The 23,488-nt window shown below is 37.2% G+C and overlaps 3 protein-coding genes across 3 annotated transcripts in view; 1 reads left to right on the plus strand and 2 right to left on the minus strand.

Moving 5' to 3' along the window:
* Positions 1-208: 208 nt before the first annotated feature.
* LOC111783034 (protein indeterminate-domain 2-like) lies at positions 209-3,813 on the plus strand. The gene is made up of 4 exons (XM_023663910.1): positions 209-314; positions 550-700; positions 1,595-1,991; positions 2,907-3,813. Exons 2-4 carry the CDS (start codon positions 568-570, stop codon positions 3,601-3,603), a joined length of 1,227 nt encoding a protein of 408 aa, XP_023519678.1. The 5' UTR covers positions 209-314; positions 550-567; the 3' UTR covers positions 3,604-3,813.
* An 11,453-nt stretch (positions 3,814-15,266) lies between these two features.
* LOC111783154 (fasciclin-like arabinogalactan protein 12) lies at positions 15,267-17,279 on the minus strand. Its single transcript, XM_023664054.1, has 3 exons — positions 16,963-17,279; positions 15,777-15,892; positions 15,267-15,744 (listed from the first exon to the last, which is right to left on the minus strand). Exons 1-3 carry the CDS (start codon positions 17,225-17,227, stop codon positions 15,397-15,399), a joined length of 729 nt encoding a protein of 242 aa, XP_023519822.1. The 5' UTR covers positions 17,228-17,279; the 3' UTR covers positions 15,267-15,396.
* Positions 17,280-21,883: 4,604 nt separating this feature from the next.
* The window catches only part of LOC111782721 (laccase-17), a 5,167-nt gene continuing 3,562 nt past the window's right edge, over positions 21,884-23,488 (minus strand). Inside the window, exons 6-7 of the mRNA XM_023663514.1 lie at positions 22,957-23,458; positions 21,884-22,213 (exon numbers count right to left, since the gene is read on the minus strand). Of these exons, the coding sequence (XP_023519282.1) occupies positions 22,083-22,213; positions 22,957-23,458 (633 nt within the window). The 3' untranslated portion in view covers positions 21,884-22,082. The remainder of the gene's footprint in view (positions 22,214-22,956; positions 23,459-23,488) is intronic.

Raw genomic sequence — 23,488 nt, forward strand, 5'->3', positions numbered from 1 at the left:
AAAAAAAAAAANTTCCATTTTCAATGATTTTTATTTTTATTTTTATTTTATTTTAAATAATATTCCACATAAAGATAAATAATTTTTATTTATTTTTATTTAAAAAAAAAAAAAAAAAGTGGTCCATTTGAGTCCAAAGCTGACCGACTTTGGATAGCAGCCGTGTTAGATAAGGAGACAACAAATATAGAGAGAGAGAGATAAATAATCAAAATATTCTCTTAAGATTTCATCTCTCCCTCTCTCTCTCTCTCTCCCTATCTCTCTCTCAACTTAAGAGGGTTTTCGTGTTCTTGAGGGAGGTGTTTGAAAAGGTTGAGGAAAATTTATGAGTTTTCGAGGAATCCTATGATTGATTCATATTATGTTGGATTTTTTTTGGGGGAAAATATGTTATTTATTGTGTGCATGTGGCTTTTTAATTTGATTCCTCACTCTCTTCTCTTATGAATTTAATTACTTAATTTTTTTTTTTTTTTGTTGTTCTTCTGTTCTTGTTGTTCTTGTTGTTGTTGTTTCATGTTAATTAATTGTTGTTTTGTTTTTCAGTTCCGACAAAGAGTGGATATGATGTCTGAATTTGATGCTCTTTCTGGTCTCTCCACAATCAGCAATCTTATTGGTCAACACCATCCTAATCCCAACCCTAATCCAGTACTTGTTCCTCTTAAGAAGAAGAGGAATTTACCAGGAACTCCAGGCAAACCTAACACACTCTTCCTCCTGTGTTTTCTTCTTTGTTCTTGTTTTGGTTTGGTTTTTCTCTCTCTAAATGGGTTTTTTTTTTCTTACCATAATTGGGTTTGGAGAGTTCGAGGTAACCAATGGTATTCCGTTATTGAATCATTTAATTATCGTTTGATATTCTTAATTATCGTCAGATGTTAGAGTTTCTTGGTTGTGAATATCTGAATGGGGCGAGTTGGTGAGTTAGTCTTTCTGGGTTTTCTTGGTCGTGAATATCTGAATAGGACGAGTTGGTGGGTTCGCCTTTCTGGATTTTCTTGGTTGGAAATATCTTAATAGGACGAGTTGCTAGGTTTTCTTGGTCGTGAATATTTGAATAGGACGAGTTGCTGGGTTCGCCTTTCTGAGTTTTCGTGGTTGTGAATATCTTAATAGGACGAGTTGCTGAGTTTGTCTTTTTGGGTTTTCTTGGTCGTGAATATATGAATAGGATGAGTTGCTGAGTTTGCTTTTCTGGGTTTTCTTGGTCGTGAATATCTGAATAGGATGAGTTGATCAGTTTGCCTTTCTGGGTTTTCTTGGTCGTGAATATCTGAATAGGACGAGTTGCTGGGTTTGTCCTCCTGGGTTTTCGTGGTCGTGAATATTTGAATAGGACGAGTTGCTGTGTTTGCCTCTCTGGATTAGCTGCTTGAGGGCCCGTCTTCTCTCATATTAGTAGTCTTCTACTTCTAATCATCGTCGAGAGAGAATTCAAAGATAGACATGTTCTTATGGCTTAGTTAATTCGTTTTGTTGACAGAGATTTGTACCTTAGTTTTATAAATCATAAAATTTTATTAATTTTTTTTTTATATAAACAATAAAATCATTAAAAGTAAGGTTATTTTTAATGAAAATTAAACAGATCCCGATGCAGAAGTAATAGCAATGTCACCAAAGTCTCTAATGGCGAAGAATAGATTCATTTGTGAGATATGCAAAAAGGGATTTCAAAGAGACCAGAATTTGCAGCTCCACCGGCGAGGGCACAACCTGCCATGGAAGCTCCGGCAGAGGACGAGCAACGAGGTGAGGAAGAAGGTGTACGTGTGCCCGGAGAAGAGTTGTGTTCACCACGACCCGTCGAGAGCGCTCGGCGACCTCACCGGAATCAAGAAACACTACAGCCGGAAGCACGGTGAGAAGAAGTGGAAGTGTGAGAAATGCTCTAAGAAGTATGCTGTTCAGTCGGATTGGAAGGCTCATTCCAAAATTTGTGGGACAAAGGAATACAAATGTGACTGTGGGACTCTCTTCTCCAGGTTCCTATCTTCCTCTTTTGCTTCTTCATTTTCTTATTAATCCATGCATTCTTTCACATTCTTCCGCTATTTTTTTACCCGTCCCACATCGGTTTGGAAGGAGAATGAAACAACCTTTATAAGGGTGTAGAAATCTCTCCCTACCATATGCGTTATAAAAATCTTGAGAGAAAACCCGAAAGAGAAAACCTAAAGAGAACAATATCTACTAACGGTGGGTTTGAGCCGTTATAAATGGTATCAGGACTAGACACTGAGTGATGTGCCGGCGAGGAGGCTGAGCCCCGAAAAGGGTGGATTGGGGGGACCCACATCGATTGGAGAAGGGAACGAGTGCCAGCGAGGACACTGGGTCCTGAAGAGGGTGGATTGTAAGATCCCATATTGACCGAGAAGAAGAACAAAACACTCTTTATAAGTGTGTGGAAACCTCTCCCTAGCAGACACGTTTTAAAAACCTTGAGTAGGACAATATTCTTGAGTCATTATAAATGGTATTAGAGCCAGACACCGAGTGATGTGCCAGCGAGGAGGTTGAGCCCTGAGGGAGGTGGATTGGGGGGACCCACATTGATTGGAGAAGGGAACGACGGCCAATGAGGACGCTAGGCCCTGAAGGCGGTGAATTGTGAGATCCCACATCGGTCGGGGAGGAGAACAAAACACTCTTTATAAGAGTGTGGAAACCTCTCCTTCCTGGACTCCGTTTTAAAAATCTTGAGACAAAGTCGAAAAAGGACAATATCTACTAGAAATTTATATTCAATACCTTCGAAAACTATAACTTTAGGAACGAAATTGAAACAACGATGAAGTTAAACGATTCGTAAATGCATGAAATAATGATCGAATTTGTAGTGATAAAAAATTTTAATTTGGGGGTAACTAATTTGTTTTTATGAGCTTTGAACACAGGAAGGATAGCTTCATCACTCACAGAGCATTTTGTGATGCATTAGCCGAAGAAAATTCAAGAATCTCCACAGTTTCAACTCTAAATCATCATCCAACCTTCATCAACAACTTTTCTCCTTCTCCTTCTTCTTCTTCACTAATTTTCCGGCCAAACTTCCCCACCACCACCGTGAATCACTCCAATGTTATCTCTGACCATGGCGGCGACGACCACAAGCCCCGGCAACTGCCACTGTCGCCGCCGCAGCTCCCTCTCTGGCTCGACCCTCCACAAAATCCCAACCCCTTTTTCTCCACCGCCTTCTCCGACCACCCTCCATTATTCTTGCCGGAAAATCAGCAATCTTTCTTTTCCGAGCCACTAACGACGACCTCCTCGTACCCGCCGCCACCCCACATGTCCGCCACCGCGCTCCTCCAGAAAGCATCTCAAATGGGGCCCACCAGAACGCCCCCCACGCCGCCAATTCTCTTCAACAACACCACCGCCGTCACAGCATATGGAATGAACAACTCCGCCGCCGCTACCGCCGTCATGTCGGATGGCCGTCCGATGATGAAGCCGATAATGGGTGGCGCAAAAGAAGAAATTGGAGGGCAGAATTTAACCAGAGACTTCCTCGGCGTCGGAAATCAGCCGGTGCATCTCACGCCGGCGGGATCCAATCAATACAGTGATCAAAGCCGCCGCCATTAGAGTGAAAAGCTTCAATTTCAGCTCAAACACACAAGCCTTAAGAAAATTCCATCATAATGGATAATAGAAATAAATTAAATTCGTGTAATATTCCTTTTTTTTTTTTTCTTTTCTTAATTACCGTTTAAATGTGACACAGAATGGAACAAGATCCTAACAAATTAGGGTTGGAAAATTTTCTTCTATAAGCAATGGAATTTAGTTTTTTTTTAAGTGAAAAAAAAAAAAAATTCGTGTGTGATTTATTTCATTAAAATTTTTTACGTATCGCGGTCAGCTTCATGATTGTAAAACACGCTTGGTAAGGAGAGGTTTCTACGTCCTTATAAACAATCAATGTGGGATCCTACAATCTACTCCCTTAAGGACCCATCGTCGACAGGCACACTCCGGGTGACTAGCTTACACCACTGTAACAACTCAAGTCCATCATTAACAGATATTATTTACTTATCGTTGTCAACTTCAATCTTAAAAAAAAAAAAAAAAAATTAATATCTATTCTTTAAAAGGATAAATAATTAAAAGGATTAGACATAATTTTCTCAATATCTCGATATTTTAATTTAGAGAATCAGTTAAAAGATAGAATTCAAACTTTTGACGTGAACTAGAGTTATGAGAGTTATCAATACAGGTCATCGTACAATCTGATCATTAGTTCAACTTTCTTCAAACGGATCGAGTTTCAAAAGAAGATTATTACTGAATACGAGCATAGAGTCGGGTCGGCTAGAAAAAGATGAATTTTTTATTTAATTGTTTAAAAATATTTAAAATGAGAAGAGAGAGAGAGAGAGAGAGAGAGAATGGTCAAAGGAAGGGGCCAATGCATGTTGGAAGAGAGTGAAGGGCATGGAGACATGACTATCAGAAAAGGAAGGGGAATCTGGGCCCTCCAAACCCAATGCATGTGAAACATTTTCATTATTTTATTTTATTTCTTTTAATTAATAAATGGTAACCATTTTGTACATCCTATCATATTTAAATCCCCACACTCTTCTCCTTTCACTTCAATCATTAATTCTCCTTGGTCCCACTTTCTTTTATTTTAAAATACTCGTCACCGTTCAAGTCCACCGCTAGCAAATATTGTCCGCCTTGACTCTTTACGTATAGCCTATTAGCCTCACAATTTTAAAACGCGTATGCTAGAAAGTGGTTTCCACACCCTTATAATATGTGTTTTGTTCCCCTCTCCAACCCGTATAAGATCTCACAATTCTTTTACATTTATATGCTACGTTCTAATATCTGACGTTGATAATTGTCGGATCTTCACTCAAACAAGCAAGATTAGGCTTTTCAGTCGTCCCGGTTAGGAGAAATCAATCGACCTATTTTACTAGTAGTAAGAACGGAGCGAAAAAAGTCGAGCATGGGTTTTGAGAATGATGAGAAGGTGGGATCGGGTCAAAGATTTAGATCTTGACTTATTGTGTATAGACTCCATTTAAGAATAGGTGGGCTCAAGTTTAGACATGGTAGAGATCACTTGCTTGGTTTGTCAAACATGTGACAGGCTCAATCAAAGGCTTCTATTAATTATGCCTATGTGCTAAGTGTAGAGTTTTTGTTGCCACTCCCTCGAAAAATGTTGGGACCTCCCATTTATTTTTTGTTACGTAGGTATGTTACGATTGTCAAAATGAGTATAGCTCAATAGTAGTCGATATGTTGTCTTGTTAGTAAAAAATTTAATATTCTGGTTGTCCTAATAATATAACGAATAGAAATATGACAGTTCTTTTGACGTATAGTAACGGTTACAACAATTGAGAGACTCTTAATGTGAAATTCACATCGGTTGGAAGAGGGGAACAAAGCATTCCTTATAAAAGTATGGAAACTTCTCCGTAGCATACACGTTTTAAAGCAATAAGACTAACGGCGATACGTAACGGCCTGAAACGAACAATATCTACTAGCGGTGGGTTTTGACTGTTACTAATGGTATTAGAACTAGACATCAAGCGGTGTGCTAACGAGAGCGCTAGGCTCCCAAGGGGGTGGATGAGAGATCCCACATCAGTTGGAGGGGAGAATAAATGAAATATTCCTTATAAGGATGTGGAAACTTCTCCCGAATAGATGCGTCTTAAAATCGTGAGGCTGACGACGATACGGGCCAAAACAGACAATATCTACTAGTGGTAGATACTCGATTATTATTATTGGGAATGCCTTAATGTTGTAGGGGAGCCCTAGAACAAGAGGGCTATTGAAAAAAATGCCCCACTAATGAAAAGTTGCCTTCATTGAAAATCATGTACTGTATTGTGCCCCCAATTCTATCTAGCATGCCTTGTTTCCTTACCAACAAGAAGCTTGAAAACCACCGGCCATGGCTGCTGGAAAATTCAATTTCTATCTCTATTCAAAAGTCTAAGTTATTCAAAGCATTTCATAATACATTAAAAGACTAATTGAAGATAACTACATTTAGATACAACTTGGCCACCTAGTTACATAAAAGGGAAAGCCATAATTATAATAATTCCATTCAAATGAGTTCAAAATTAACGTGTTTAAATGACTAAAGAGTCCGACCAACTTGAACTACCGAACCCAAGCTGAAATTGAGTTAGGTTAGATTTTTTTTTCGGGTTTGGGTTGGACGATTGAGTCAGTTTCGGAGTTGACATTTTTTAGTCAATGCAACCTAGTCAACCCGTAAATAGGGTTACAACTCTATTCTACCCTACCCTACTCGACTTTTAAGATTATTATGAAATTTTAGATTATTTGATATTTATAACCAACGCTAGTGATGCGTTGTGACTTGTGAATATTTTATATTTGAGTTTTATGAGATTTTAGTTATTAATGTAACAAATATTGTGGATAAGTATCTGACCCAGTTGGGTTGAGTTCATAACGAACCCGAAAACAGATGAACGAGTTGGGTTAGATTATGAACTCTATTTCCAACTAACAAAAAATTTTAGGTTGGTCCAAAAGATTTTCTCAATCCAACCTATATGAACACTCTTGCCCGAAAAACGTAAGAACTGAAAAACATACCACCGTAAACATCATTTACTAGATAAATTATATACGTAAATTAACACGAGAATAAGATTTATAAATGATGTTGTATAATCATTTTTAAGAAATAACATTTGGTTAATTTTTGTTGTTGAAAAAAATAGTAGGGCCAAGTAAAAAAAGATAAAAAAAACAACAAAGAAGAAGACAGCTTTGGAAGAGACAAGAAAACGGCTCATGGTTTTGAGAGCAAGTAGGGAAGAATTCAAGTCCAAAGAGACAAGGTTGTAATGATTCATGGGCATATACAAATAAAACAAGACAAGGCTGTAATGATTCATAGGCGTATACAAATAAAACAAGACAAGGTTCCAAGAATGCACCAAAAAGAATACACAAAGAGCCACATATTCATTAAGTGTTGTTGCAGCAGCCACCCTCAACTACAATACATGGCTATCCATTTCAAACAACAGTGGGTTAGGGTAAAAGTTTGGTCTTTTTTGGACCTTTGTCTTGTAGCCCTAACTGGCTTAGAAGGATTTTGATTTGGTGGAGAGGGGTTTTATAAGGGGTTGATAAGAGAACGTTCATAGAAAAATGCCTAGCTCGGCTAGTGTCGGGTTAAGTTTTTATATAGTTCTCGTAAGTGCTACAAAATGAAACTTAACGATAGCTAGAGTAAATGAGTACATCAGTGGGAAACATGTGTTGAGGAGTCGATTTCACCAATTGGATTCACAACTTAATTCACTTGAACACCATAAAACTATGATATCTCACATTGGTTGGAGAGAGGAACGAAGCATTCCTTATATGGGGATGAAAACCTCTCCATAATAGACGCATTTTAAAAATTGTGAGGCTGACGACGATACTTAACGGGTCAAAATGGACAACGTCTATTAGTGATGAGCTTGAGCTGTTACAAATGGTATCAGAGCCAGACACTGGGTATTGTGCCAGCGAGAATGCTGACCCCAAAGGGGGTCGATTGTGAGATCCCATATCGGTTGAAAAGAGGAACAAAACATTCCTTATAAGTGTGTAGAAATCTTTTTCTAGTAGACGCGTTTTAAAAACTTTTGGACTCGAAGGGGTGAATTGTGAAATTTCACGTTAATTGGAGAAAAGAACGAAATATTTGTTATAAGAATGTAGAAACTTTCATCGATTTAGTTGAGACCTTTGCCTAGAAGCTATTGACCAAGGCTATTTGGGCCTTAGTTGAGGCTTATTTTGGACTTGCTTGGCCATATGGCCCCAGGCGAAATAACCTATTATCGGCCACCTTGGAGTAGGACAAGGCCAACGCAATTCAGGCAATCCTTCAAGGAAATCAAGTGAGGCTTATAGATGAAGGAGACAAAAGGGAATGAACGAGAAGTAGAAGCTTCAATGACACTACCGTTTGGGGCTAGGGTCGTTTCAGCAAAGGAGAAGGAAGGACATGCAATGACAGAGACTACTAACCTTCTTCTGGTTCCTAGTTACGAGTTCGGGAAGCAAGGAATCCTAAATATAAGAGATCCCGCAAAATAAAGTAGGGTGGGCAGGGCTTCCACAAGGGTCTCCCCTCTTCCCGGTCAAGATAGATGGGAAGGAGCCCTATCTTGGAAAAGCCATATTCAACCTCTTTATATATGTACATACACCTTTGTTTCACTCAATTCTGTTAAGAATCAAAGAAGAAGAGAAGGTAAATTTTGCACAAGTTTTATTATGGAAGTCGGATTTCATTTGAACCCAAAAGTTGAATCCTAATGAACATCAAGAAACTCAATTTTTCTATAAGTTTTAGTTTTTGACGATATTTGAACTCGATTAGTTTTATTTATTTATTGTGATTGACTAAAAATTATGAGAAAAATACCTTAGTAAAAATGAATTAAAAGTTCACCGTTGTTGTGAAGAAACTAAGTTAATTCTAGTTGTTGATGGCAGGTTATGAAAATTTAAAGAAAATAGAAAAAAATAGAAAATTGGTTTAGAAATCTGAAAATTTTGACGAAAGAGTCGAATGCGCACGTGATAGAACGTGAGAGAGAGATTTCAAAATTTTGGAGCTTTGAACACATGGAAATCTAGCTTGGGAGGCACATGTAATCCAAGTAATATTTGTAGGGATCGCTAGGACGTACTAGCATGTGACCATTCCTTGCCTTAGGTAGTTAGATAATACACGTTAAGGACTTCAAGAGGGCATTTTTGGATGAGCATGTAGTATGTCATGGTAAAATTTCCGTTATGCCCCCTAAGTTAAAATTTTCAATAACCATGTTGTTTTATGTATTGGACTAGGCAAGAAAGAAAATGATGTTTTATATGCGAGCTATTGTGATCTGTGCTCTGGGTGGTTGATGGATGTTATCTCCCTGTATGCTGTGTTTATCTTCATAGAGCTAGAGCATTTGAGTTAGGTTGGCTAGACAATGACCTAGGTCAGAACGTCTCTAGTAGACTGAGCACCTTAGGATCATAAGCAATGGTTAGAGAGTCTAAACCCTAGTGCTTCTAGACTAAGAAAGACTTGAGGAGTCAGAACAAAGTAGCATAGACTCAGAAGTCCGTGTTAAGCCACCTAACCTCCCTAGGAATCCAATAGACCTCCTTAGACCCTCGATACTACTAAGGTGAATTTTAAATCATGGATTACATGCTTAGGCGATCGATAAGAATATCTCCCTAGCAAAGTATGCATGAGAGAACTTAGTTGAGATTAGGACGCTACAGCTAGTGCGGTTTACATGTTGACCCAGGTCAATACATTTCTAGTAGACCTTGCACCCCAGGATCGTGAGCGATCAAAAGTTTAGATATGTGTGCACCTAGGGATTGGTTAGGCTCAAGGAGCTAACCTCGAACATCTTGGATACGAGAGATGGGATTTAAACTGCTTAGACGCCCTAAGGCAAACATCCACGACATCCAAAAATGACAAAGGTAGTCTCATAGGCTGATAGTAGTCGGTATAGTGTCTGAGGACCCCCACTTCCCTTTCCATTTTGATACGGTACCATTGATCTATACGTGAGACTGGTTAGGGATGTGTGACTCACTAGTTTGATATATTACCCTACATGATAAATTCATCCTTATGGTAGGGCGTTGATTATGCGGGTAGTCAATGGATTACCCTAAATGGTGGATCTGTCCTGTGGTAGGGTATTGATCATGTGGGCAGTCAGTGGTTACCGTGCATGGAGGATTCATCCTTATGGTAGGGCGTTGATCATGCGGGTAGTCAATGGATTACCCTAAATGGTGGATCTGTCGTGTGGTAGGGTATTGATCATGTGGGCAGTCAGTGGTTACCGTGCATGGAGGATTCATCCTATGGGAGGGTGTTAATCATGCGAGTAACCAGTAGAGCTGGCACATATTGGGGGGTAGCACCCACCAACCTTAGGAGACTTCATGGCATGTGGGATGGGTTGACCAGCTAACCTCCCATGGATGACGAGCAATCTAGCACTCACCATGTTATCTCCACCAGGTACGAAGTCTATTGAAAGTAGCGCCTCAATTTCGAATACCGGTAATCGTTGTGTAGGCTAAGGTAGCTACCCAGGACTATGCACAACAAGAGTAATACACCTAGAGCATAGAGTAAAGCTCGTGTCACTTGCTAGGTCATGGAGTAGCGTTCGAGAGCTGTGTGGTCACGGAGGGGATCGTTCCAGAGTGTCAGTCCATTTTTGCTATAACGACCCTAAATTTCCACATACTCAGAGTCGCTACTAACGTCTCATGCTCATCTATAATGCGGAAATATAACTCTTACATGAACATAGTTGATAACGTAAACTTTAAAAAAAACGTTTAAAACAACTTCTTCTCTGGAAAACACAGCCATGGTCTTACGTGTTTAAATATGAAATACTGAAATTTAGAGAAAACAAAAACAAATACAAAATAATTTAAAACAATGAAATGCAAAACAACCTATTCTAACTTAAGACTAGAAATTTAAATATGAATCTACCCTATGCACGTGCCACAGTCTCTGCTCGCGATGCCGCCGTCCTCCGTACAAGTGCGCCTTGCCTTTACCTGAAAAATGATGTGGCACACGGCCTGAGTATTTCAAAGAATACTCAGTAAGTGGCCCCACTATAGGGGCCATGCAAATGCAAACACATGCAATCATGATTTAGGGACCTATCTCTAATCATCTTAGGGGTGGCCTCCAGTCTCGGACAAATTGGATGTGTAGTACTTCCCTACACACGACTCACACGTGCGAGTGTGAATCCCCAGGGCGCTCGCACACCCCCTGGACCCTCTGGTCAAGCTAATCTGTAGCGACGTCCGGAGGTCAGCGGAACCCCATAGTGTCATGCGCCTCATGAACACCCTCATCTGTGTGCTTTCGCACCTGTGCGCATTCGCGCTCATCATAAGGTGCGCGTCCGCACTCATCATCTCTAGGGGAAGTAGCCCTATGCTTATGAACATACAATATGCATGAGGTCCCTCTAAATCCATCATAATGTCTCTTCTGACACAACCCTCTAGTCTCATCTCTTTGTTACTCTAGGTAACACATACTCGTGGATATTTACATTAACATCATTTTCACGCTCTTAGGGTTGTGTTCTATGTCGATCTAACGACATGATACAATATGACACTCATCATCATATAGCATGCTCAATATGGAAAACATCATCATATTAAGGTAAACGTCACGCAATCATCATACTCATCATATTGCCACAAAGTGCATCAAACATATCAAGTACGACATTCATCAATATATATATATATACTGAGCACATCATCAGGTATCATAACCCACACATCATCATAACTCATACATCATCATAAGTCATACATCATCATAACTCATATACCGCATCGTACGACACAGTTCATACAATTTTTAGCCTATCCTATAGTAAGGCCACTTACCTGATTAGCTTATACGGGTGTCACCAATTTATCCTTAATGAAAGTTCGATTTTTCCCTTTGTATCCAAGTCAACCTATACGAATCTATGACATCAATTTCATGTTCAATTCTCTAACTCTTACCATTCTTCATTTGCTAAACTTCATGCGAGATTAAAGACTTTGCATGAATAAAGTCTTGGAACGTTATAATATACATTTAAATATATATACATATTATATATATATATATATATATATATTATTTATATTAAGATTTCATTTTGTATTTTTATTTCGAGTGACTACTTTCTTGTCTTATGATATTCTTTTGTACTCTACTTTTTCTTTCAATTTTTGTTCAAAACATATTCTTGACCAATTTTTAATCGATTCTTACTTAATCATATTATTGGTCAATTCTGTTCGATTCTTACTCCCAAATCTATTCTTACCCAATCATATTATTGATAAATTCGGATTGATTCTTGCTCCCCACTCTTCCCTTTTATTTTTCTCTCAGTATTTTTTTTTTCTTTTGATTTTGTATTTGGACCTTTCCTATATTTTCTCTTTTAGTTTTTGACCGGTCTCTTTATTATTTTTTCCTGTGTATGCCTGTATTTTCTAGTTTAGTTTTTCGGGCTCTCTCTATTTATTTATTTTTTCTTTTCTTTCTTTTCTTTCTTTTCTTTCTTTTCTTCTGATTTTGTCTCCTTATTTTTTTTTTTTTTTTTTTTTTTCTGATTTTGTCTCTTTATTTATTTTATTTTCGCATTTCTTCTTTTCTTTCTTTCCTTTTGATTTTGATTTTGATTACAGTATTTGGCCTCCTATCTATATATATATATATATTTTTTGATTTGATTAACAATACTCTGTCTCCTCTCCGATCTTCTCTTTATATTTTTCTTGCATTCTCATTAATTGTCTCCTCTCTAGTTTTCTCTGTATATTTTTCTTGCCTTCTCATTAATTCTTCCTTCCAGATCTTTTCTTTCTCTTGTTTTTTTTCTTAATTCTGTTATCATTTAAATTATAGATAAATTTTCTGTCCTGTATTTACTTCTATCTTCCATTTTTTTTTTGTCTCTGTCTTCTATTTACTTCTCTCTTCCATTTTTTCTCTCTGTTCTCTATTTTTTATGGACATATATTAGTCTCAATCATAGTTAATTTTCTATAACCTCATAACCAAAATCTAAATAAATGGGCAGGAACAATAGGACTGATTCTTATTAATTAGACAAAAGGAGAAGAAAATATGATTTGGATAAATGAAAAAAAGATCTGATACACTATCTCTCTCCAATAATTAAATCTCCAGCTCTCCTTCTAAATCTGTTTGTTGATATTTTTTTTTTACTATTCTAAATCTGTTTGTTGATATTTTTTTTTTCATTGTAGTAACCACCGATGCATCCAGTATTTTGATTTGGGATTTAGAGAATTGAGAGAGAAAGGACGGGTGAGTGGAATTATTATTTTAATTATTTAATTATTTAATTATTATTATTATTATTATTATTTTGGTACTTACATTTGCATTTTAGAGTTTTTTGTATTTTGTTTTATAATTGTATTCCAAACTTGTTCCCCATTTGTAATATTGTGAACAACATCGTCTTATAATTGGATTTAATTTTGGTCTTGTTGACTTCTTTCTCTTTTTTAAATTCATTTACAATGTGAACAAATGAAATGGGTCTAAAAAAATATCCAAATCTTAACCCAACCTAAGAACGCCCCTACCTCTAATAGCAAGAATGGTGATATTTCTCTAGCTGTCGTTCATATCAATGATTCTTCTATTATCACTCAAAATGATCATCCCATGCAAACAAGGAGCAAGTCTAAAATTGATTGGGCACCAGTTGATTCCTCGATTTTTACATTGGTACGTGTAGTAACCTAAACCCATAGTTAACAAATATTGTTCATTTCACTCATTACATATCGTTATCAGTCTCACAATTTTAAAATGCATATGCTACAGAGATTTTCATACCCTTATAAATAAAATGTTTCGTTCCCTTCTCCAACCGATGTAAAATTTTGTAGTACGTTGGCCCAGCCTAAGCGTCTTGCTTATTGTCCATGTCATCCTCTAGCTATGCATCCACTTTTTGGGCAACAAAATGGTTGATTATGGTCAGGTTGGGGACATTGTGTCCCATTTTGGTGCATCTCATGATTTCATAGGCATTGGATGAATTGATTGTAGCTTGGAACACAAACGCCCACTTTGAACACCACATGTACTAATAAGAACTGTTCATTTCCTTTTTGGTTGGTAGGTAGCTTTTAGCATGGTAAGCATTCAAATCATTTTACTTCCATCGCACGAGTCTCCCACGTTTTAATGCTTCCCGTTAAATGTATCGTTATAGTAATACCGAGTAAGAATCAAATTATCGACTTTTAAGCTAATAATTATTGTCTTTATTTGCTTCATTTACGTCTCAACCTCCAAACAGCCTAATTACTTGTTAAACCATAACCAAGAGCCTATCACGTATCTCATCAGTTTCATGAACTTAAAATATATCTACTATGGAGAGGTTTCTACACCCTTATAAGGAATGTTTCGTTTCCCTCTCCAATCGATGTGGGGTCTCATAATCCACCCTCCTTGAGGCCTAGCGTCCTCGCTGGCACACCGCCCAGTGTCTAACTTTGATATCATTTGTAACAGCTCAAGCCCACCGCTAGCAGATATTGTTCACTTTGGCCCGTTACGTATAGCCATCAACCTCACGGTTTTAAAACGCATCTACTAGGGAGAGATTTCCATACACTTATAAGAAATGTTTCGTTTCTCTCTCCAACCCATGTGTGATCCTACAAATTCAATCCGATTGAATCAAAGAATCTAATCTAATTGAACCTGACTGATTGATCTAAACAAACTGAACGATTCAACTAATTCATAACCTTCTAAAATGATCGTTGAACCAAACACTTTGAACAGACTAGCTTCTCCTTTGTGCGATATGGGTTCTCATAGTGACAACGCACTTCTTCTAGGCGATCTATGGAAGTCAAGGCACGATCAAGGTGCGTAGAAGTGAAGGCTATCGACTTAGAAGACATTCAAGCAAGTGGCGATTTTTCTACCACGAAGATGATGTCTCATCGAGTCGAGAAACGACTAAGCCAACGTTTGTAGGTGCATGATCAGAGATTTGCAATTGGTGTTCACGAGGGACAACAACATTGTAATTGAAGAGATCAAAATGGATAACCACGAGCGATGGATAAGCAAAATCTCACGCGACACAAAAGAGGTCGTAACAAAACTACGATCAAGCCAAAATCAAGAGCAACAATTCTCGTTACATAATTCAATTATCATTTTAAATTTATGTAATTAAATTAATTTCAATATAAAAAACGAAAATTAAGTTGTTTACCATATTTACCTAACTTAGTCACTATTAAATTTTTAGGGTTTCTAGGTTTCTCGTTCAAGTCCAGGATGCCCAGCTATGCTAAAGAAAAGAATAAAGGAATAGAAGAAGCATGTGACTCCTCCATGCAGGCCCCACTTGGTTCGAGGGGATATAACTCAGTTGGTAGAGCTCCGCTCTTGTAATTGGGTCGTTGCGATTACGGGTTGGATGTCTAATTGTCTAGACGGTATTGATAGTATCTTGTAACTGACCGGTGGCTCACTTTTTCTTCACCATCGTGCTAACAAAATCTTTTAATACAAAAAATATTATACAATTTTTCTCATAAAGATTCTTAAAATAAATTTAACACAAACTTTAAAAGAGAAAAAACAAAATCAACAATAAAACCCTAAAACAAAACAACACAATCGAACATCAATTTATAATACAGAAATAAAACCAATTTCAAAAGCAATAGATGAAACTTCTCCCACAATACACCTTGAAAATTAGATCAGGTATTTATCCACACCAGCATTATTCCGGCGACGGCAGCAGCTCCGGTGAAGAAGGCCGACATTCCGGCAAGCGGAACGGCGGAGGAGTTGTCATTGGTCGAATCCTTGGGATCCTCAGAAATGGCCTTGGCCTTCTTCTTAGACTTCTCCGGCGCGGGAGCCGGGGGTGGTGGGCGGGGCTGGAAGATGCCAATTGGCTTGAGAACTGAGTCGATCTGGTAGACGGCGAGCTGGTTGTCGGAGTAGACGGTGCCGGAGATGGAGGTGTTGGTGAGGCCGGAGGAGACGTTGACGGAGTTGCCGGAGGTGGTGACGTTGAGAGGGAACTCATAGGCGTCGCCGGCCTGAGTTCTGACCGGATTGCTGACNCGCCGGCCTGAGTTCTGACCGGATTGCTGACTGTTTGGAAGTTTGAGAGAGAGAGGAAAGTTGGGATCATGTGGAATTGGAGAAGCTCTACTTTTTCTTGGTCGTTGAGGGAGTTGAGTGTGCCTGTTTTGTATTCATCAATCATTCAATTATTTCAACTATTTAAAAGTTAATCGCATATAAAAATTTTAGGTTAAAAAGGTCGGGATAGAGATTATATTTCTAGTGTAACAGCACAAGCCTAATTGATATTGTGCTCTCGGATTTTCCGTTGAAATTTTTAAAATGAGTACGGTAAGGAGAGGTTTCACATCTTTATAAAAAATGTTTCATTTTTTCTCCCCAACAGTTGTGGGATCTCATAATCCACCCTTGTTCGGGACCCAACAAAGAATGTTCGTTCTCCTCCCCAACTGATGTGGGACCTCACAATCCATCTCGTTCAGGGCCGCGCATCCTCTTGCTAGCACTCATTCTCTTTTCCAATCGATGTGGGATTCTCCAATCCACCCTCTTCGAGTCCCAACATCCTTATTGGCACACCGCCTTGTGTCCACCCCCCTTCAGGGCTCAACCTCCTCACTGGCACATCACCCCGGTGTCTTACTCTGATACTATTTGTAACGGTTCAAGCCCATTGCTAGCAAATATTATTTCTTTGAGCTTTCTCTTCCAGACTTTCCTTCAAGGTTTTTAAAACACGTCCGCTACTAAAAGGTTTCCACACCTATATAAAAGACGCTACGTTCTCTTTTCCCGCCAAGGTCAGATCTCACGTCTTGATCCCTACCCCAAACCCAACTGATCTCATTTAAATTTTTCTTTATAAAAATTATTAAATTTATTATTTTTTTTTTTATTTTTTTTTTTAGAAACTTTATAAGAAAATAAAATTATCAATTAAAAATTATTGAAATGAATATTTTAATAGATATAAAGGTGAAAAAAAATCCGTTCTTGGAAAAAAAAATGTAAAATTTCATAGAGATAGAAAATGAATTAGGAGGTGGTAATAAAGACCCGAAAAGCTTCCACATTCCCGACTCATTCCATGAACATCTCTAAAATCAAATATTAAAATAATCTATTATGACTAAAGAAATAACTAATACTAATTAAATTCAATAATTATATATCGGGGAAATAAATAAAATAAAATAAAATAAAATAAAAAAAATAAAAAAAAAAGGTACCGGATTGGAGGTTGGAGAAAGCATTATCAGTGGGGGCAAAAATGGTGAGTTCAGAATTGGAGTCATTAAGCTGAGTGTTGATTTGGTTGGCCACTTGAGTGCTCTTCAAAAGCCTTATCAGAATACTGAACTGCCCACCCTTTTCCAGTATTCTTGATATATTCATCGGCGGCGGCGGTCCCGGAGCCTCCGCCGGCGACTGCCCATAACTGCCACCAACGAAGAGGTAGAGAAAGAAGATTACGAGAGAGAAGAGGCTGTTCATGATCCTTCCCTCTCGATTGCCAAAAACACCAAAAAAAAAAAAGAAGATTATTTTGGTGGCCAAGAGGAAAGGACCCAAAGGGCCTTTTTATACAAAGCTGAGATAAAGGATGGGAAAGTTAGGTGTCTACGTCAAGCTTCTAAGAGGGTGCGTTAGGACATAGCTCGGAGAAGCTTTGCTCTTTTCATGAACGATTGTGAGATTCCACGTCGGTTAGAGGGGAGAATTAAGTATTCCTTTTAATAAATGCTTTTTAAAATTAGTAAGTTGACAATATTTAATAGGATTTGGCTATTACAAATGGTATCAAGGCCAAATAGGACAATAGGACAGTGTGCCAACAAGGCCAAATAGGGCAGCGTGCCAGCAAGGACGTTGGACCGGTGGATTTGAGATCTCAGGTTTGTTGGGGAGGGGAATGAAGTAATTATTATAAGGGTTTGAGAACCTCTCCCTCGTAGGCCAGTTTTAGAATTGTGAGGCTGACGGTAACTAGCCAAACTATCCAAACTGTAAGGCTGAAGATAAATAAAAAAAGCTTGTAAGAATAAATTGTTTTGATTATTATTATTATTTGTTTAAGTATCATTTTGGTCTCTAAACTTTTGTGTCAGATTTTGGTTAAAAATGTCTGAAACAAATTAAAAGACGAATTAGATGGGGAGGTCGGGTCGAAACTGTGAGATCCCACGTCAGTTAGAGAGGAAAACGAAACATTCTTTATAAAATGTGGAAACATTTTCATAGCATACGCTTCTTGAAAACTTTGAGGGGAAGCTAAGAGGGAAAGACCAAATATGACCATATCTGCTAGGGATGGACTTGGGTTGTTACAAATGGTATCAGAGACAGACATCAGGCCGTGTGCCTCGAGGACGCTGGGGAGTGGACACTAGACAGGGTGCTAGCAAGGAGAATGGGCCCGTTCAAGAATTTTAAACTTTTAGTAACCATTAATAATTAATAATTTATTTAAACAAATAAAAAAGTTAAATTAGAGATGAAACTTTATGTAAAATTATAACTTTATATTGTATTTGAAATCATTATTTTTGGATCTTTTCAAAACAAGAAAAGCTTTCATTACTCTTACTTCATTTTATACCTTGCGACAATAAAAAACAAGCTTTTTTCTTCATTTTCTTTAAATAAAATGGTTTGTTTTCCCATCGTTTTCAAAATAATTAATGAAAAGATCGTTTAATTAGGATAAATCGTGTTTTTAATGAGTCGTTTCGAATATATATAAATCTAGATTAGACAAGTTTAAAAAGCAAACAAATGGATAAAAATTAGGCCAAAACTAGCAAGTTGAGGGCGATCGGAGGTTTGGTCTGAATTTCATCATACCCTCGAGCTGTGAGACCAAGGAAAAATTTAACTCGAGGCAAAACCTAGGATACAGGGTCGTCCCAAGGCCAACCCTAGCTTTGTCATGGTCGTCCATCTCAAGAGCGACCTAAATGGATGTGGTCAAACTTGTCATATAAATATATCACCATGACCGATAGAAAGTAAGTCTATATTTTCTCTCTCGAAGACTATCATCTTCTTCCTAAATCTAGCTATTCACTATTGAAGGTACGTAAAGGTTAGGTGTGTTACCCTATCTGAATTTTGCCATCAACTATTAGTGTCGTCTTCTGAGGAAGGAAATAAAATATTGAGACCTATACATCATTTTTGAAGGACGAGCAATAGATTGGTTGACATAGACTTGGACGAAGACAACGTCTAGATCAAACTTATATATAAATAATATTCTAGTAAATAATTAAGTTATTAGCCGACAACGATTTTTTTATTATTATTATTAAAGGAGGAGATGAATTCATAAGTACTTTTATTATTTTTTTATATCCTCGACTATTCCCGAAAACGACGTACTAAGATAAATAATCTGGCACACTCCTTAGATTTATTTATGGCCCTCGAGAAGTCAAGGTGAAAATCTCATGTACGGTTCCATAACAGCGATAAGAATAGAAATGTTGTTACCGACTATTATGATCTAACAGTTTAAGTACAATTGACATATTTGAGGCTCTGATCAAAGAAAAGTAAGGTCATTGTTCCTCTTAAAACCTTAAGTTTTCATATGCTTTCACTCTCCGAATCAAAGCATTGAAGTGGGTGCGGCAAATTCCGCATCGATACGTAGTCTTTACCATGTAGGTCATCATTTTCCTCGTAAATCTATAAACTCACAGATAAAAAGACATGAAAGTCAAATGTGTTATGNTTAAAACCTTAAGTTTTCATATGCTTTCACTCTCCGAATCAAAACATTGAAGTGGGTGCGGCAAATTCCGCATCGATATGTAGTCTTTACCTCTATGTGTAGGTCATCATTTTTCTCGTAAATCTACAAATTCACAGATAAAAAGCCATGAAAGTCAAATGTATTATAGAGTCAGCTGCTTATTTATAACTTGATCAACGGTTATACATACTAAAGCTCTATATGATAAATGACATATAAAGTAAATTGTCATAAATAATAAATAGCTATATAAAAATTTATTTATATGATAGATAGTTATATATAATAGATGGTTATTACACCGTATGTACGTGAAGTCATCAATACAAATCTTTTAGCGAAAGCTCTTCTTGCATTTTCTCTTCACTATTCTTTGCGTTCATCTAGATCGAGTGTGTGCATTGTTGTGCGATCCTAACATTAATCTGTCTGAAATGTCTGACCAACCATTCTCGTTAAAATTATTTATTGGATTCTTTTCTTAAAAATATTATATATTATTATTTAAAAATTTTGAAGATGAACTTGTTTTACCTTTGTTGAAAACAATAGAGAAATGATTAGAGAGATAAAAGGAGATGAGATGTAAGAGCAGATAGATTGCTTGTGAAAGCAGAAATTTGAAAGATGATCATCATTGCTTAACTTTCACTTATATAAATATTAATATATAAATTATTTGTAAAGAAATTTATATGGTTTGCCACAAACTTAAGCAATAAGCTATCAGATTTTAAATGTTTCATGAATTGTAATGATTTTGAATTGGGACCAACCCTCTTGGGAATGATTGCTCACAATTCTTTTTCATTTGGATCTTGAGCTCACTATGTAACCATGCTTAAAATAGATCTACTTTAGGTTCAAAAGTTTAGATTCATGTAGTCTATATAGTTTGTGGTGAAGATTAAATTTTAAAATGATGATTCCCGAGTTCTCGAGCTTGATCGTTAAACAACAGGCAAGAAAGAAAAAACCTAGAAGTAAAGTCTCGTAGGAAGGTTTAAAGTGTTATGGATGCAACATGCATTTCTTTTCTTTAAGTAGAGTTATGTTGTGAGATCTTACGTTGGTAGGGGAGGGGAACGAAACGTTTTTTTTATAAAAGTGTGGAAATCTCTCCCTAGCAGACGCGTTTTAAAATTTTGAGGCTGATGACAAAATGTAATAGGCTAAAATGGGTCATATCGGTTAATGGTGGGGTTGGGGTATTACAAATGGTATCAAAACTAGACATCGGGCAGTGTGTCAGCGAGAATGTTGGGAGATTCCATATTGGTTGGAGAGAGTAACGAAACATTTGTTGTTAGGGCATGGAAACCTCTCCCTAGCAGACTATTTTAAAATCGTGAGGTTGATGGCGATACGTAACGAATTAAATTAAACAATATCTGCTAGCTGTGGACTTTGGCTATTACATATGGTATCAGAGCCAGATATCGAGCTGTATGCTAGCAAAGATGCTGAGCTCTCAAGATGGTTGGATTGTGAGATCTCACATCGATTGAAGAGAGGAACGAAACATTCCTTATAAAGGTGTGACAACCTCTTCTTAGCAAACGGCGATGTAACGGTTCAATACAGACAAATATTTGTTAGCGGTGGGCTTAGGCTTTTACCAATAGTATCATAATCAAATACCGGGTAGTGTGCCAGTGGGAGCTAGGCTCCCACAGGAGGTGGATTGTGAGATGGCACATTGATTGGAGAGGGGAATGAAGCATTCCTTATAATGGTATGGAAAATTTTCTCCACCAGACAGTTTTAAAACTGTGAGGCTGACGATGATACGTAACGGGGCAAAACAGACAATATTTGTTAGCGGTGGGCTCGGGCCATTATATCTATCGTCATCGCTAGTGTCCATAAATTATTACATAATTCGTAGGGCATATAAACCATCAAGCTTCTCTTTAAACCATCTTCTTGTTGGGTCCCGTCCCCAATATTTAAAAATTGGATTCGATATCTGATGTCTCTGGTATTTTCCTACGACATAGTCACGTTACTCACTTTTTGTTTTTAAAAAGGAAGATTAACTCCATAGACAAACACAAATCTTTTCCGTCATTTTTATTTCAAACATGTATTTCTTAAGAAAATTTTCAAAAGGTCATCCGCACCACAAGATTTCTCCATACAAAATAATTTAACTATGAAGTTCCTATGATTGAGTCATCGAAAACAAAATGCATGTTAGTGGTATGAGTAGCAATTTTCAATTATGGTCCGTCTTTCTTAGAAGCAATTTTCAAATGTGGTCTCGATTCATTCATGTACCTCTCATTTACTCGTGTATCATACGTCTATTCATCCACGATAACATTTGTATTCGCTAAAAATTTAAATTTCTTTCTAAAAATTTTAGTTGAAATTTAGAAACCAAACTCGTTAATCGAACCAATAAAATTGCCATTTTAGCACATCACAAATTGCTACAACACTCTTCGTCCACACATCTTATCCTCATCGATATAAGGGCAAAAAGATAATTTAAAGACATGATTTTCCAAACAAAAAAAACAATCTAAGACAAAACAAAAGGACAGAACAAGAACAAGAACAACAGCAAAGAAATGTTGGTTTATGGTTTCAACATTTGGGAAGATCAGCTGGTGGAGGCAACAGTTTCTGATTAGGGAGCTTTCCATCCAACACCAACCAAGCCATTTTTAAGCCCCAACTTGTGTGTACCTCTAAGTGACAATGCATGAACCATACTCCTATATATCCACACACAAACAAAAATAAATTAGCTTTTATAGAAAGCAAATGTTTAATGAATACGTTGTGTACGTTAATTCTAGACTCAATTTTGCACGTTAATTCTTAATAGAAGTGTTTATGGGTTTGGACAATTTTTTAGATGCAACCCAATTGTTCGGGTTGTCAACTTTTTAATCTCAAACAACCCGACCATAAAATCTTTGAATTAGATTAGGTAAAACATCTATTTATTTATTTTTAAATATACGTGTGTGTATATGTGTACGTATATATGTACAATTATATGTGTACTTATGTACACATATATTACAAAGAAAAACTGCAATAAATTCGGGTTAGTTTCGTTCATCCTAAAATAATTATAAGAAAATTTATGAACCAACCCAGTTGGTAACCGAACCTAAATCATATGAATTAGGTTGAGTTGAGTTGATCGAGTTCATCAAAGTCTTTTGAACACCTTTAACTCTTAGTCAAAGTTCAAAATAAAAACGGTGTTAAAACGACCTTATTTTATAACTATATGAACTTTAGTTATATATACCCTAAACCCTAAACCCTAAACCCGAGAAACAAACACAAATTTTTAAAATTCAAAAATAAAAATGAAATGGGTGTCGAGCAAAAAGCTTAATTTTGAAAAAAATAAATGATTATGATAAACATGATGGTAAAGTTGAAATCTTTCATGTTCGTAATGTATCAGTTTAAGCTTTTAGACCGAGTTGATTTTACCAACCTGGATTATCAGCGAGAAACCGAATAGCGACCCATCCTCCTGATGGCACACCGACCGTGTTCCTTTCAACGGGATCAACAAGGTTGAAATTTGGAGGGTCTTTATTAGGATCAAAGTTCCCAAATCCTTGTCCAACCACAAAGAAATTAAAGCCATGCAAATGAAGAGGGTGACTTTCAGCTCCAAGAATACTTGTGTCTTGCATTATCAACTCCACGCTTGTATTAAAAGGCAACACGACCAACTTTGTCCCATTACTAACCATAGTATTGTTTGGAGGGCTACCAGTGTAATTAAAAGGAATCAAAGGATCATTTGGAAAAAATGGGACATAAACCCCATTAGATTGCCCTTTGTAATGAGCTTGAAGAAGGGCTGTATTTGGCATTACAAAAGAAACATTGTTTATTGAGGCTGCAAACATTGTTCCATTTGGTCCTTGACATGTTTGGTTCTTTTGGTTACAAGGGTTTGTCCCGAGCCCGACCGTGAAGAAAAATTTCTTGTCGATTTTTTGAGGAACATTGGCGGG

The sequence above is a fragment of the Cucurbita pepo genome, chromosome LG20 (assembly GCF_002806865.2).
Source record: "Cucurbita pepo subsp. pepo cultivar mu-cu-16 chromosome LG20, ASM280686v2, whole genome shotgun sequence".
Classification (NCBI taxonomy): Eukaryota; Viridiplantae; Streptophyta; class Magnoliopsida; order Cucurbitales; family Cucurbitaceae; genus Cucurbita; species Cucurbita pepo.